The sequence below is a fragment of the Gavia stellata genome, chromosome 6, assembly GCF_030936135.1.
Source record: "Gavia stellata isolate bGavSte3 chromosome 6, bGavSte3.hap2, whole genome shotgun sequence".
NCBI classification, from domain to species: domain Eukaryota; kingdom Metazoa; phylum Chordata; class Aves; order Gaviiformes; family Gaviidae; genus Gavia; species Gavia stellata.
In genome coordinates this window covers 51,179,308-51,196,628 of record NC_082599.1, presented here as the reverse complement: position 1 = coordinate 51,196,628, position 17,321 = coordinate 51,179,308, and the positions used below count along the sequence as shown (strand labels likewise).

At 38.9% G+C, this 17,321-nt stretch overlaps 1 protein-coding gene across 3 annotated transcripts in view; it reads right to left on the bottom strand.

Moving 5' to 3' along the window:
- The window catches only part of PDCD6IP (programmed cell death 6 interacting protein), a 34,551-nt gene extending 17,571 nt beyond the window's left edge, over positions 1–16,980 (bottom strand). For all 3 annotated transcript variants that reach the window (XM_059818421.1, XM_059818420.1, XM_059818422.1), the window contains exons 1-6: positions 16,750–16,980; positions 10,612–10,666; positions 8,755–8,824; positions 5,273–5,400; positions 4,521–4,674; positions 1,246–1,346 (exon numbers count right to left, since the gene is read on the bottom strand). In XM_059818421.1, coding sequence (XP_059674404.1) covers positions 1,246–1,346; positions 4,521–4,674; positions 5,273–5,400; positions 8,755–8,824; positions 10,612–10,666; positions 16,750–16,955 — 714 coding nt within the window. In that variant the 5' untranslated portion in view covers positions 16,956–16,980. The remainder of the gene's footprint in view (positions 1–1,245; positions 1,347–4,520; positions 4,675–5,272; positions 5,401–8,754; positions 8,825–10,611; positions 10,667–16,749) is intronic.
- Between the last annotated feature and the right edge of the window lie 341 nt (positions 16,981–17,321).

Here is a 17,321-nt window from a genome sequence, read left to right as displayed (position 1 = left end):
ATTGCTTATGAATAAAAATGCATACTTTTACTTTATTAGAGTAGCCCTTACCCATACAGTTCCTATCATTATCAAGAGTCTATTCTGCATTAGAAACCAGAGAGGGAAAAAAAAATTACCTGATTTTTTTTTTTTCCCCAGAGGGAATAAAAGTGCCTTTAGCAAATACTTTGGCAATTATTTGACAAAGATTGCATATTAAGTTATAGGACCAGACATCAACCACTTCCATTTATCACTGGTAAAAAAATTTTTAGTAAGTTTTCTAGTGTATTTTTAGTACATCTGGTATATTTCACATTTTATTTGTAACAAGAAAGACCAATGCAAGCTGGAATAATTATTTTAGGGTTTTGAAACTATTAATGAATGAAAAACAACTGCAAATTAGCAACAAGGGATGCTTCCCAGGGACACTGACAAAAAAAGCACTATGGAAGACAATCTCCTACTTAGCCAGATAAAAATTTCAAGAGTCCAACAATATCAAAAGTAAGTAAATCTTACCCAACTTTTACATTTATAACACTGCACAAGATGTTTTCTACTATTTTATGATTTGAACATAATTGATACATTTGCTACATTGAAAACCTGCTCATTTTTAAAGTATTGTTATACCGTATATATTCAAAGAGCATGAAAAAAGTTCCTTCTGCATCTCCCAAAACCAACAGTACTCAAATGAACAGTCAAAGACTAAACTGAGATAATTTACAAGTATCAAGATTGTTTTGGGGTGGAGGAAGAGGAGAAGGCAGGCAGAAGGACAGAGGACACACACTGACTTCCAGCCATGTTTTTCATGAACAGGTAAGTGAACGCCACCACTGTATTCATGCTGTCAATGCGAGAGCAAATTTCACGTAAAACATTGAGACTAGAAGCCAATTAAGCCCCATTAGAAAGTGTTAGTTTGAAAAACAGATTTAGTAAGGCATTAAGTACTAAAAAGGCATCCCTAAATGCTATCATAAACATTTCAAGTTCACTTTAAATGAGATGTGTTGCAAGTAAACACACTTCATGTAATAAGATTTTACTTATTTAGAAAAACTACTCTATCTTTTTCCTCCTAAATTCTTCACTGTTCATCAAATTACACGTTCATTTCCCTGAAACGTAGCCATATGTCAGCTTTTCTTGAGGATACATTTTAAGTGTATTTCATCAAATACATTCTTTACAATAATAGTTATTCACAATAACAGCAGATCCCAGATTATTTCCATAAGAATTACTAACCTTGGGCAAAGTATCTTTATATTGACATTGTTTGTAAGCATCACCATAGTAATCTGCAGCTTGATTAGCTAGTTTAGCTATGATACCATCTTTCATTTTATCTGGGGGGAGGGGAAGAAAAAAACAATTATGATTATCATACAAGCAAACAGGTAAATTACTTCATCTTCCAACAGCAACAACTGCATTCTAAGGTTATAGCTTTACATTACAGCTCAAAGGTGGGATCCCATTCATCTCTCTTGACATCCAGCTACAGCTTCCAGATTTTCTACTTCAATCATGACACTGAAGGTTCAGTCAGTTGTACAAGAAATCTTTTGGCAGCTGCTGGCATTTACGCAGGATTAAGAGTGACGCTTTACCTCAAACCAACAGCAGGCTGCCAATAAAAGCTGCAGTCTCACTCTAACTCTGGCAGCTTGTTCCCAGCCCTTTGCTTGTGCCAGCACAAGCATTTGTGCAGCCATAGTTAAAGAATTTAGCTGAGATGTAGTTAGCAAAAACTAAGTAATTTTCAGCAGGATCTGTTCTCTAACCCAACTCCATGTCAGGACTCTCAAAAATTTGCAGAAGTGCAACAGAAGAGAAGGGACTGGTCCTTTCCATTGCAGTCCATACCACTGTTAGCTTACAGTGAATATAGAAACACCATTCCTAGACATAAATAACCACAGTTTCTCCAAGTGTTACCCACTACTTCATATCAGAGCTGCATGTGCCTAGCAGCAGTGGTATTCCCTACCTCACGTCCTCACCCTGCTCCTGAAGCCAAAACTGTTAAAATAGGAACATGCTGCATCTATCTTTATCTCCTTTTATAATCACCTCTGGCCTGCACTAGCAATTCAGCCTTCCAAGAGGAGGCAGGCAATCAATGCAAACATCGGCCATCCACTCTAAATAGCTGCCCTTACAAACCAATGTCCTCCAATTCAGGTCATTTTTATGTACTGCCAGACTGATAAGCATGAGTGGAGGGTATGGGGAGATTAGGAAGTCTGCAGAGTATGCTTAATTGCCAAAATTAAATCAAAAGAATTCCCAAGTGGGCTGCTTGTTCCAGCATATTCACACATCTATCTACAACACTTCAGGCATGAGCTATGATGTAATATATTTACCGTCTTTGAGGTAAATGCATTTAAGGTATGTCAGAAAGATCTTTTCACTGTGGAACAGGATTTAAATGACAAACAGAGAGAAAGGAGCTATGAGATGTAGCAACTTACTTCTTTGCTAACATGTTTCTGTCTGGTGCACTAAATATTTAATAAAGCCACATGTAAGATCTAAATAGACGGCCTTCTAGCCCCACCTAGTGTGTGGTAGTTGCATCTCCCTTCATAGAGCTTGAGCTCTAAGAAAAGAAAAAAATATTGGCATATTAACTACATTTCCATTAACAAAGGAAATGTTAGAGGAGACTCATTTGTCCACGCAGACAGGTCGGGATAGAACATTCACCATCAGAAGCTTTAGTTTTTACTCACATATCTTTAAAATATTGTAGCTATAATGCAAGCCTTGAGCTGGAATAGCGAACACGTGCAGACTTCAAGACACTTAAAGAAAACATTAAGAAAGGCTCAGAAATTAAAGAACTGATCTGTAGTTAAGTAGTGGAGTTAGCCGTTACTGACCAGTTTGGTTTTTGCCAAACACTTCAGCTTTCTTTCAACCTGTGAATAAACTCAGCTCTATCAGAAAAATGTTATCAGCTGCTAAGCTGCTAAATGGACTGTCTCACATGAGAGAAAACCCAGAAAATTGCAAGTAAGGTAAACAGTCAATGCAGCAAGAAGCTAAATTTTAATTTTGAGACCAAACTTAGAAGCATTTCCACTTGAAAAATAGGTTTCTGAAGTTAATCATGTTGTCAGGTATGATTCTTCACAAAATGTCTTTCCTGCCAGGGAAAGGAACCTCTCTACATCTGGTAAAAGCTACAGTGTCAATAGTCAGATGATTATTAACCTTACTGTCCTTCTAATGCTGGCAGACTTGTGGTCTTGGGACTGGTCACAAAAGTCTTCAGTTCACCGGGCACATGGGGGTTTTGGATTAGCCTTGCTTTATCTTTTTCATGTTTTGATTAAGAAGAAATCAAGAAGGTGACAGAAAGATCTAGTTCCCATACAAAATGAGGTGTCTGCTCCTGCTCGAAGAGAATTTTCATGCATTTGTTATACAAATTTATTTCAAAGCAATGTCCAAATAGCCAGAGACTAAAATACTGCTACCAGCACAATAAAGAACATAAACATAATTTATTAGTTGGCTGAAGGACAATAGTTTCTCATTGAGATCCTCCTAAAGGCAGTAAGGCTACAAGAATTTCAGGGATCTTTCCTGTAAAGAGAAGAAACATCCCAGTTAAGATAAACCTTGTCTTCCTCCACTGTATTCCAAACAACATGAGGAGAGACAGGAGTTGGTGGGCAGTCACATCTGACCTCTATGTCCTTAGTTCTACTTTTAGATAGCTGCAATTTCTAGATGCACAACTTCTTGTTAATACAGAGAGAAGAGCAGAACAGCAAAGCGTAAGAGTTCTTGTACCAAAGATACTACTGTTCCACAGGAAAATTCTTTGAAGCATATGTTCTTTAATAGTTTATTAAAATCTGCAACCTCTGAATCAGTATTTCGCAATCAGCTTCTAACAGTTAGGGACATCATTTTTTGTTCTACCTGTAGAATTTCACTTTCCAAGATAAACTGGGCATTCTCAAAGTTAGACTTGGTCAAAGAGTTCCTCTGTTAAAGTTAGGAGCAATCAAACAGAATTTGTTTCCTCTAAACCCTTAGGGAATTTCCTTTGTTTCCTAGCACAGTTATTTCTTCCTAAATTCTCATGAGATCATTCCCCAGACAAATGAGGAGGGGAGTAGTGGTAAAACCCCTATGCACCATTTCTAGTACTTTCAGTTCTTTTAGAGAATGTCTTTTGTTCTCAAGGGGGAAAAGTAAAAAATATAAACCAGCAAAATCCTTTGTAAAGATGAAGACTAATGGTTTTGGACATGAAAAGAAAGGAAAGGCAAATGGGACAACTGCATTGTCAGGTGAACCTTAGACAAATTCTTAAGTGTCATCTGTAGTTTGTGTTTAATGACCTGCAGGAGCCGGGTGTGTGTGTGTGAAATCAGTAAAGGCAAAAATAAAAACTTCTGGAAGGCCCTTTACAAGCTCTTAATAACTTGAAACACTTGTAAGTTTTTGTGGAAGTTGTAATGAGCACATAAATATACAAGCCAAAAATTAAGACATACCTCTTGTAGCTTTCAAAAAAAAGACTTCTTGGGCTTGAGCCAACATAATAAGACTGAGAGTTCCAACTGTGTCTGGAGAGATGTCCACTGTAGGTTCTCGATTCAAGGCTGACAAAACCGTGTCTTTAATGTGTTGGAAAGCACCACTTGCAAACTAAGTAAAACAAAATAATATGTTATCATTCATATTTCCAAACAGATTCTCTCTTACAAATATAATACATACAAGAATTTCAAAATAAAAATAGAGCTTTTCCAGTATATGGTCTCCCACTTATTATTTAGCCACTAAAAATAATTCCTTGTGACTTCTTGTTCTTAAAGCCACTTATGCCGAGACATTTATCAAGACAGACTATAAGTAAAGGTATATTGGCTACACTTAACAGCATGACAATATGGAAATTTTAATGCATTCCACAAAGAACAAAGAGATTATTACTGTATAACTTTTTAAAACTAAAATTTATACTACCTAAAATTATTAATTCTTAAGCTGAAGGTTATTAGTTACCAACCTGCTTGGGGGAAAGGGTATGGGGAACTGTACGGAATTAAATCCTTCAAAGCTGGTAAATAAACATGAGCTAAAACCAGGTATTTAGCCAATCCACCTTTGCAATTAAGAGGGGGAAAAATATGTTTCTGTACTTATGTATGTGTATATATAGCTTTAAAATTGAGAGATACTTATTTGATGTTCTAAGATTAGTAATTCCGAATTCCTAAGCATAAGCAGGGAGCCTCTGTACCTGATAGTGCTTAGCTGCAGCTTTCAGTCCTTCATCATTATCTAGATTCTGTTCTGCTGCGATCTGGCTTGCCAGTGCTCCACAGTTGAACAAAACACAGGTCTTCTCATACCCCAAACTTGCCAGAGCTGCAATCAAGACAGACAGTTACCCATACTGTTAAGAAAATAAACTTCAGTACCCTAGCATCCTACAGATGAGGCCAACACTACTAATATCTGTACTTAAAGACACCAACAGTTTCAACCAAAAAAAAAAAAACCCAATCAGACTGAACTTTTAAAGTCAAAGTCATCTTCATTCTGAAGGCTTTACATACTTTAACTTAGTAGTTCCACAAAATGTTTTGACATGAGGAACTATAGAGAGTGGCATAAAGCATTGAAGAAGTAGTATGAAAATCTACATAATACAGAAAATAATTTGAAAGTCTTTCGAACTAGAATGCAGCTTTTTGGCTCCTGAAGATACAGAAACACATGCGTTACTGAAGAATAATCTGAAATATGGATTTCCATGCATTAATCACTTTGCAATAACTGCCCAATTACATATTCTTACTGTATCTTGAATGCAAGATTAACTACCCTTCTCTCATTGAGCCCAAAGATTTTTACATGAGCTGTCTTACTATTTATTGAAATGCAGGGAATTTTTCACCTCTCAAAAGCCATTGTTTCAAACTGAAAATGCTTACAAGTATCTTGGTTATACAGGCACAAAACAGCTAAGGATTTATTGAATTAAAACGTGTGCTTGCTAGACAGCAGTGTGGCCTGTCCAGCCTCAACTCCTGTAGTACTTCATAGTCCCAGAGGATGGAGTCCACACTTCCAGAAACAGTAATACCTGAACAGGAACCATTTTGAATCTATTAATTGCTTTCAAAAGGTTATTGGCCATATGCAAGCACTCGAAAATCTAAAGACTGCAGGTATTAGTTTCCTACTACTGTTAAAGAGTGTCTAGACACTCCTCTTGGAAAATACAGAAAACTCAATTAGTGAATTTTCAATTTCACAAACCCAGATACAACTTCTAACTTTTCCTTAAAACATGCAGGTACTAAAGAGGCACATTTGTTTCATTTCATTAACATGCAGCCTCCTTAACACAGCTACATATTTAGCTAACATACCTCTGAAGTTTCTATGTTAGCACTCCCTGACCTGCACTAGATTTTCAGACAAGAAGCCACAAATCTGACATGCCATTTTTCCAATTTTGTTTCCCTGAATGAAAAGTGAGTTACACAGTCATTGTATTTCATCAAGATTAATAGACATTCATCTAGTTCATTTCTCTTGTGTAGTTTATTTTCCAGATTTTTCCTAGAAAGAAGATCTTGTATAACTTACACATCATTCAAAAGATTAAAACGAACACAAGAAAGGAAAGAAAATATGGCTTTAAAGTTTCTGAAGTACAAAATTACTTTATACTCTGGACTGCGTCTCTAGTGTGACTTACTACAGTGAGAACAGCTGTTTAGCAATATAGATTTTCCTCAGACTCATCTGTTTATAGCTCTACCTATTAACTTAAGCCAACATATTTCAGATTACATGGCATGCCGTGAACTGGGTCACTTTTCAAGATGCCACAGTATCCGTCAGCTACCCCTGTGATATAGGCTTGGGATTCAGGGGAAGATGGAAAGAATACAGTTTGTCACCACAGCGAGAGCCAGAACTCTCAAGTCACAACCCTGCATCTTGGCCCCATGAAAGTCAAAGGAGTTTTACATTGAATTTCTATCTGGAGACAGGATTGCCTCCTCTTAGAAGTCAAGAGAAATTTTGCTCCCCCAGTAACTGAAAACTTTGCTTTACACTAAGAAACCCCACTGTTAATTCTGCTCTGAAATAAAGATACACACACATGCTGTAGTTAATCTGGAGAGCAGAATCTGGATAACCTGCAATACAGCACTGTAAAGATATATACTAAAAGACTCCTTTTGTTAATTTCTTTCCACTAAGATCTACTTTGAAGTTTCAAAATAAAAACTATTCCATTGCTTGTTAACTGAGCATTACTCACATCTCAGTTAAGAATTTCTCTGATATTTCATATGGACTGTTGCATGAATCTCTGGCCATCTGCGTCACAGATTTAGACTAGCATATAATTAACCTGCAGACAAGCAAGCTTTCTCAAGCTGCTGTAACATCACATTTATTCAAATTCTCAGGGTAATCATGAATGTTATGTTTACTGACTCTTCTTCTCACAATTACTATAAATCTCTGGCAATTCACAGATTATGTTTAAGTCATAATTAAATATTCTGAACTTTACTATGAAACAGGTTCAATCATCATGAAATGCTAGCCCCAAAGAAGACAGAACCAACCAAATTCTGAGAAAAAACAGCATCTTCAGGAAGGTCTCCAATTATCCGAAAGGACTTCTTACAACAGTTAGAAAATAAAACAATGAAAGTTGTGCACCTGCTTATGCGTAGGAATGCGGTGTATTGTTACACATATAGTTCACACAAGCACAGCTTTAGCACGTGTATTCAGAACATGGAAAACTGCAAAGACTTTCAGTAGTTGCTAACAGAAAACTATATAAAGGACACAAACTTCAAAAAAACCTAGAAAGAGAGTAAGTACTCTAACATCTTTCCAGGCTTTGTCTGCAGCTTCAAAATTGCAATGGTCATCTTGCAATGCTAGTCATGATGAACACTTAGGTATAAATAGAAACACTACAAAATTATAACACATGACTGTACAGCTCCTCACTCAACTGGAAAAGATTTAATCTTAGTTTCTCCATTGGCAAGTCTTCCAAATCCATTTAATGATCCTGAATATGCAGTGCAGAATTGTCCCTATGTGACTAAAACAAATCATAGACTCAAACTCTTTATGTTTGCAGGAAACAAATACAATGTTTTTTTTTCCTTTCCAAGTGTTCAAATCTGTATGAAAATATTCTGAAAAGAAGCAATAGAAGAATCATTACAGGACATGGGCAGATCCTTCTATTCTCTTGAACAAAATGTGGTATCAGACTAGGTTACTGAAGCCAACTACCATCACTCCCCTACTTCTGGAGAGGACTCACTCACAAGCACATCTCATGAGGATCTTATTCATTTAGAAGAGTGAGAGCTGGATTACCAAAAACCTACTACTGAAACTCAATGTTAACTTCAACAATTTTGATTAATGTCAGTTGGGGTTGATCCCAGAAAAAGTCTGAGGAGCAGACAGCACAACTATTATCAGACTGCATATCTATTTGTGCCTCTGGAAAACTAATATTAAATGTCAATTTTATAGAAATTCTTTGCATGTGCCCATTTATTCATTACAAATGTTGAAGTGATGAATCTGTGACCAATATAGCTGAACTCATTTGAAAGCTATGTTGAGAATACTAGAAAGACCATTAACAATTCAGGTATATAAAAATATTATCAAAATTTATTAAAATTCAATACTTGCACTTTCAGTACATTCACATACCCAATTTGGCAGATCCTCCAAAAAGTGATCCTTTGTCAAAAGCATCTTTCCATGTAAATGTTACACAGACCTGAAAGTTGTGAAAGAGAAAGATCTTGATCTCTAAAATTAAATAAGAAATCTTCAGAAAATATCCCAAATTCACATATTTATCCTTTTATATTCTAATTGCGCAAAACACTTAATTCACTTGTAACATTACAAACATTCTGGAAGTTTCAGGAAATCATCAAGAATTATTTAAAAAAAATTTATTCTACCTTTTTTCCTTCCTGTTAGTTTGCTCAAAACTTTTCAAGCAGACAAGACAGAAATTCTCAAAATAATCTTTCAGCTCTGCTCATATTCTGAGTAACAGATAAATTTATTTCCAAACCAAGATATTCCTCTCTGAAGAAGTCCGACAGTTAGGTAGTAGGTCACAGTTAAAGGAAATCACCCAACTAGGTAGCTTCCACTGTTCCAAATTACTAGCATATTTCAAACTGTTTTGTAGTACCAAAATCCAGTCATTTTTATGAGTGAATTCAATAGCAGCATTATCAGGAAATGCACTCAGGAAAGAGAATGCAGGTAAAAACGGCATGGTTTACGTTACACTTCCAGCATATATTTCATAGACAATGCAAATACCTCACAGAATCTGCTCTGAAGTTCCACAGTTTGATTCCTTATTCAGCAGATCAAACTAGTTGTAGGCAACTGGTATCAGACCAGAAAGATAGCAAAATTCCTCATTTTAAAGTAGTTGTGGAGAATAACTTAAGAAACAGCACAGTACTGTTTGATAATCTATTGTCCTCTAGCAGCAATGCTAGTTCAGGAAGTTCTGGTCCCCAGCTGTTCATTGCTGCTTCCACTGACGACTACTTCCCTTTGACAGAACAGTTTATAGATCTGCAGAACTTGCTCCTAAAGTTTTCCAGTTTTCCATGTCTCAGGGGTTGCAGATCACCGTATCAAAACATTTGCACACTAAAAACCAAAGTACAGTTCTTGGCTACAAGTGAATGCAGCTACACACAAACCTCAAATCCATTTGAACTGCATTAAAACTATTCCCTTACTTGTAATCTGTAAGTCTGAAAGAAACCTTTTCTATTAATCATAACATTACCATTTAAATATTATTTGATCAGGAAAGAAATGGAAATTCTGTCCTATTTGTAAACACATCCAAAGAAACTCTACATCTTTTTCCACCAAAATGCAGAAGCCTAAAGATCTCTTCCAGTCTCCACCTGAGGAAGACTTCAATAGGCAGGAGTTAAGCTCAATTTCTCCTTAGAGACAGGATTCTAAAGAAATAAGGTAGAAAAATAAGCTTAAGGAACACCATGCCTATATAAAAATTATGTAATTTGTAGATGCAGAGGCAGGAATAAAGTGGTAAGCTCTTAAGTGGGCTTATTCTGTTAGCTGTTGTGAATGAAACATCTGTTCTACTTCAAAAACCAAAGATCATATTACATTGATTACTAAAGGTTTTCCGCGCAGAAATTATGTTTTAAAAAGCCTTTATAACATAATATGAAATAGACTTCTTGGAAAAAAGAGAGTTGAAGAGGAATCGACACAGCACAACTCTTTCTGACCTAGACCACACTGACCACTAGCCAAAGTCAAAACCTTTCTGAATCTTTAAAATAAAGGCAATTATGGCCACTAGAGGTGAAGTTTCAGTATAGACTATATGTGAGCAGCGACTAGAAAATAAACAGAGATTAGGAAAATAAGGCTCAAAGAGATTAAATGCCTTGCCCAAGAGAAGTACTGTTTAGTGGATTAGGTACAGGCTTGGAAGTCATACATCATCAGTGCCATGATTCAGTTTAGTGGTTTGACAAGTCTTCTTACCTGATTTTCAGAGAATGGAAACTTTGGTTCAATTGAACACAGCTGATCGTAATATCTACAAAAAAAAGGAAGAAACAGCTATTAGATAAATCAAATTAAGAGTTTTGTTTCTTACACTGACACATAAGGAAAAGGGCACAAAAATCCCACACGCAAATAAGTTGTGAAGCTCATTTGTAACTATGGAGGATTTGCAGGACAGACAAATTCTGCCTAAAGGGATTTTTTCAGTAGAGGAAAAAGTTCAGTAGGAGGTAGTCTTCCACAGATAATGCAGAAATCCTATCTCAATCAGAAGTAGAAGAGCATCACAGACGAAGCTGACCCATTCCACTTTCTGATGGAGAGTGGATTAGAAAATAATGTCATGCAAAGGAGTCCCTGCATACATACAGGAAGACAAACAGTACATTAGACATTAAGTCATGCTGCAAAAGTAAATTAAGTACAGCATTTAACATAATATTAACAAGCTACACTGCACTCTCTTGATCTGAACATTATATCCCACTCCCCTACAATTTCTGACTCATCTGTTTAAACTTCAATGTCTTTGAAGTAGATGCCATTTGCCTTGCACAGTATCAACTGGAGAGCCTAATCATTGATTAAATTCTTTCGTTGTAAGCTTAGTTTTCATTAGAGTATATTGTAGCCGTCACAGTGAATTAAAACCAGAGGTTCCTCTGTGACAATATTTTGTCTATTCACAGAGGAAGATGTTTAAGAAAGAATGCCAGAAAGATAATATAGCAAGTATAGCATAGTCCCTCACACAATCTATCCAGGCAACAGTTAGCAAATCAAAGTTTTCCTGAGTTGTACCCTACACCTGCACCACTTGTTAAACATGACAGGCTGGATGCAGAACAGAAAACCTTTAAACTGCCAACTGCTGAGAACACACAACATGTGAAGTCTGTTTCCTATAGTCTTCCTGTAGCACTTGCCATATGGGCATACGCCCAACATTATATTGGTCAAATTCTTTTTTTAACAATTTATATTCCCAATATACAAACACTTTGTAGCAATGAGTCTGTGAAACAGGGTTAACATTGTTCCTGTTTCCTTACATTACTTTATTAAATATTAATCACTATTCATCTAGACATGAAACAGATGTACAAGGCCTACATTCTGCAGGCAATATATGTTTCTTTAAAAATTCAAGAAGCATTTTCAAAAGTCATATACAACAATAAAACTAGTGTTGGCATATTCTTCAGTGAATTATATCTGCCAATGTGTATAATACTACAGGTTTCTGGCTTCAAACGAGCCACTGCAATTTAAGACACAATATACTAAGCCATATTGGAAGCTACAATGATCTGCAACAGTAAACCAGCAGGACTTCCACTAATAATTGAGTTGAAAGAAATTGCTCCTAAGGTTAAAAAAAAAGTCTGCAGAAGTCTACCGTGACAGCAGCTTAATCAAGTTTACTTTTTACTTTTAACAACTTAAGTATGTGAAAAGTATAGTCAATAAAAAACGCACAAAAACCAAACCTTAATGTGGACTTTAAAGCTAATGACAATTTTTCTCACTGACTACACAAATCTATGATCCTGTATTCTACCTTGGCATACTTCAGCATTAAGATTGCTAATACAAGGGCAGCCGTTATGAAGTCATATTTCAAATACACCTCCACTGAGAGACTTAACTTTATAAATCAAAGGTGTTTTTCAGAAAGAACTAAAACATCGACAATAACAGAGTCTGGTAATTTTAAACTACATGATAGTACAGTAACTACTATCTTCCAACATTTATGAAGCTAGCACATGAAAGGTACTGGCTTTCAAAGAATGTATATTTACTTTTTGTAAAAGACTTTCATTTGTCTGTTTTCTTCATCTTTCAGAAAAAGAAAATAAGCCAAGGAGGTGTATGTTCCTCCCAAATATGCATATTGCTGCATTTAACATCAATGAATACCAACAACAGAGGGCTTTTTGTTTGGTTGGTTTTAAACAAGTTCAGAACTTGTGTTACTATTTTCTTTACTATTTTAAGCATGTGGTGTCATTTCTTTTTATGCAAGAACTTGAAATTCCACTCAAGATTTAAGAGCTCTTTAAAACTCTGCAGACCAAAAAAATAAACATGTAAAATCATTCCGTTTTGTTTAGCAGTAGCTAATCATACATAAATGCAATAGTATACATAAACTAAACATCTATAAATAAAATGGTAAATGAAGATGTTAACCACAGAAGAATGTAGAACTAACAGTACAAAGACAGAAAATAAATATCGAAGGAATGGCCACATCTGATGCACAAGTCAGTTACATATTGAAGGATGAGGGTAAACGTAAAGGTGTTATTTAAAACAAAATTTACAGTACTCTAACTATCAAGACACAAAGAACAGAAGCTACTGTGCAACACAGATGATGGTTGTGTGTTTGGCTGTGCCAGAGTTATGAACTACAGAAGACCATGCAAACCTATTAACTGCTTGAGTTCCAACTACAGCAACAAAAGGGAGGGCAGATGTCAGCAACACAGATCTGGTCCTCAAAGTACAGCAATCTTTCACCAAAACAAGCACTACACACTCCTAAATGCTCGTAAAAATGAGTTACAGCAGCCAAATGAGTTGGAAGTCAAGGTTTAAATTAGAATTTAATTAAAATATAAATGTATGTATTGCATTAAGAACCTCAAATCCTGTTCCTCCTTCAAAGAATCATGAAGAAAAATCTCATTCAAAAGAACGTGAGAGACCAAGATCTACCTTCGCTCTTCTAGATAAGAAGTGGAGTCCTGAACTCACAGCTGGAAACCAGAACAGCAACTTTCAGCCCGCAGCAAATTTGACCATACAAAATAAAACCACACACCTCCCCTTCCCCCTCGCCTTTTTCTTTTTCTAAAAGAACTGCAAGAGTTGTTAGCAAAATTAAACCAATTAAACTCACACCACCACCCCATCTCTCCAGAAAACGGAAATGAAGTCCAGGCTATCTTTAATATTAAAGAGAGGAAGCAAGGAACCCCTTGAAGCTATAATTATACTCAGAAGGGAAAAAAAAAATCCAAGCCCCACACACCACTAAATCAAATCTGCTATGACAGAATTTAAGGGGAAACATCTGTACCAAGCTCACCTACGTCACCTTTAGAGCACTCAGATTCTCAGAAAACAAAGAAAGCTTGGAAGCAAGCTGCGGTCTTTCCGAGTTACACTGTGCCCCTTTTCACTGGGTACCTCAAACACTTCTCCAAGAGAAGCATTTGTGTTCATCAGTCGAACAACAGCGCACCATGCACTTTTAAAGCTTTACTGGTCAGTGTTTGCCTAGAAAAATGGGGCTGCAACTAAGTTAATTTCTTCCATAAAAGAAAAAATTCTGTAGTAACTACTCAGCCAAACAAGGCTTCTAAAGATTACAAAACTGTGGGTAAATCCTAGATTAATTAGCAGAAGGTTAAGCCCTCATTTCTTAACAGTTAAATGGTCTACAGTGCTCTACTAGGTATTATGACCTATAAAAAGCCACAAAGTAAATGATGCAAAGGGTATCCACGTTGTAATTAGGTCTTCCAACCTTACTTCACTAACAAACCAGTTTTAAGCTCCAACTTTAATGAAAATCACTAAAGTTGTTACTTAAACATAAGACTGAGTACAACTCTTAAACGGCAACAGGAAAATACTGGAAGTTGGAGAGGGAAGGGAATGTTCAGAGGAAATACAAGGCGCTCAAATGCTTGTACTCTTACAAGCTCAGCTGGATACTTCAAACTTGTTGCTGTGCAGACAGTCTGGCTTTTTAAAGTAACTACACCTTACGGAATATTAACAGAATATATGTCAGAATATTCTTACAGCATAAGAACAAACTTATTTTCCAGCTACTGTAATGAATATGAATGGTGAGGCAGGGACAAGCCACTCGTAAGTTGTTAGAGATAGGGGAAAACATACATCTGATTGTTTTATTTTCTCTAATTTACAGTTAATTCAGACCTTCATCTTATCTCACTTCCACTGTAAAGGGAACTAATATTCTCATACGATACAATTTAAAATGCACTTCTTGTTCACACATAAGGTGGCACCGGTGCAGAGCCACATTCAACACCTCTTGACTACTGCAACAGCACCTGGGCCAGCTGAAGTCATCTGTTAACCAGTAAACAACAGCAGAGGGAACAGAACACTGCATATGGAATTGACTCAAAAGGAAAACTGGTAATTATGCAATTGCAAGTGGTTTCCCTTCATTGTTCAGAGAGAAAACCTGAGGTGAAGTTGCATACTATGGCTTGAATTAGTTTAATGACCTACTGGCACTGAAAGAGGTGCCAGTCCCTTGGCTTTCAAGCAACACTACTTTTATCCTCCTTTGTGCCAGTGCTGATGTTCATCTGAACTTCCACTGAACTGATTCAATTTGCTCACCTGTCAGAAAGTCATGTACACCTTTTGCCTTCCAGAAATGGCATAAGAGAAGCACCAGCACTGAAGAGAGGGCCACCTTCTTTCGGCAGCGTAGAGCTGTTAGATATGGTAAAGTCATATGACATGGCTGGGCCAAACAGGGATTTCAGATAGAAACTAATCACAAACCTGATTGGCACCATCAGAAAAGGAAGGTCAATTCCAGTGTTCAAGGGAAGATAATAATATGCCTTTCAATTTGGCTAGCAGAGTCCCTCTTTCAGTTCATAGATGCTTATTATTTCCCTGACCTTCAACAGGCATACACAGTAGTACCTTCAAAAGCATACACAGTAATAAACAGGAATAGAACAGGAAACTACAAAGATACTGTAAAACATGATCAGTACAGTCATAGCTTTTATAGCCTAAACACCCAGTGAAGGGTTGATAAGCTTAAAAAACACCAGCAACTCATTTTACAAATCTTGCCTTCTTATTAATAAGTCACTTGTTTCTTTTCCATTCCTCTTCATTTTTTGAAGTTTATAAATAAGAAATTCTAGCGAACATCAAATGTATTTCTACTTGTTCACGATATTACAGAAATGTGTCACGTCTACAAGTATCATTTCTCTCTATATTTGAAAATCCCTCTACCTTTTTTTTTTTCCTTTAAAAAAAAAATAAATTTGCTGCCACTACGTAAACACTCATATTCTGGTACTGCAAATCTTTGATCCCAGCTTTGCAAATTGAAGTGTGTACACGAGCTACAAATGGGCTCAAAGTGTTTCCAACATAGAAGAACAGAACAATAGGATTACCACAGTAAGTCAATACTGCAATCCATAAATGTTCTAGAGAGATAGGAAAGAGCACGTGCTTTTGTAGATGATGGAGCAGTTAGTCCCTAAAGCAGGCTTCATGCAGTTTACCGGGCAGAAGGTTAATCTTTTGCTCATGTAAGCTATGATAATTCCAGCACAACAGAGACACCAGTAAACTTTCTGATAGCAAACTAAGTGTGTTAAGTCGAAAATAAGGGTGTGACTTAGCAAATACACAGTATTTGCAATAAAAAAAACTGGAAAAAAAAAAGCTGTCAGCTGTAACAGCAAGATGTAACACTGAAACAAAAGACACATCTACTCTTTTCTGAGAAACAAAATAGTCTGTCATTTTCACTTAGACCCAACCGCAACTAGCACGTTACACACACTCGGAAAGGGAAGTCGATCGGGACAAGGCCTCCTCTCTACGCCCCCCCCGCCAGCCGGCCGCACCGCCGGCCCTGCACCGCCGTCCTATGACACCCCAAGACGCCCAACACCCGAGCCGCGCGCAGAGAGTGGGGGACCCCAGGATGCTACGAGACACCCGAGGGCGGAGGCGCCTGCCCCAGACGCAGGCCCGTGGCGGGGGGCGGGCACGCAACCCAGAGGCCGCCGGAGCCGGCCCGGCAGCCCTGGCGGCTTCCTCCCGGCGGACCGCCCGCCCCGCCCCGCGAGGGCCGCCCACACCTGGGCCCGCCCGCACCTGGTTCCGGGTCCGCCGCGCCCAGGGCCTAGGCCCCGAGCTGCCACCGGGGCCCCTCAGGGCACCTGGCGAGGGGGAGGCGGGCGCCCGCCCCGCCGGAAGCGGGGGGAGAGGGGAGGGATGGCGGGGAGAGGGGAGCTAAGTCCGGCGCGGCGGGCGGCTGAGGGGCCTGTGCCGGCCCGGCCCTCCCGCCCCTACCTGAGGAGGGTCTCAAGCGCGCTCTCGTGCTTGTCGAGCTGGCGGCTGAGCGCGCTCTTGCGGAGCTTGCTGAGCTCCTCGGCGGCGCGGCAGTGCTCGGCCTGGGCGTCGCCACCCGGGTAGCTCTGCTGAATGAACTTGCACAGCGGCTTGGCCAAGTCCACCTCCGAGGCCTTCTTCAGCTGCACCGAGATGAAGTTCGTCATGGCCGCCGCGCGGGGGGCGGGCAGGCAGCCGACACCGTCACGGTCACCGCAGCTCCGCGCTCCCTTTCCTCGCTGAGCGGCCGCGGCCCCGGCCCGCCGCGCGCTGCCCTGCCGCCTGCCCAGACCGCGGCCGCAGCCCCGCGCTTCCGGGATCGTCGCGCGCTCTCGACGCAGCGCCGTCACGCGCGCCCGCCCCGCGCGGTGTCCCCGCCCCCCGCTTCCCTCGCGCAGCCTCGGCGCGGCCGTTGCCGCCTGTGGGAGACGGTGGCGCGGCCTGAGGGGAGCACCGGCCCTCGCCGCAGCGCTCCGGGACGGCTGCCCGAGGGGAGGCGGGCACCGCGCTGCTCCGGGCGTCGGAGGGTCGGC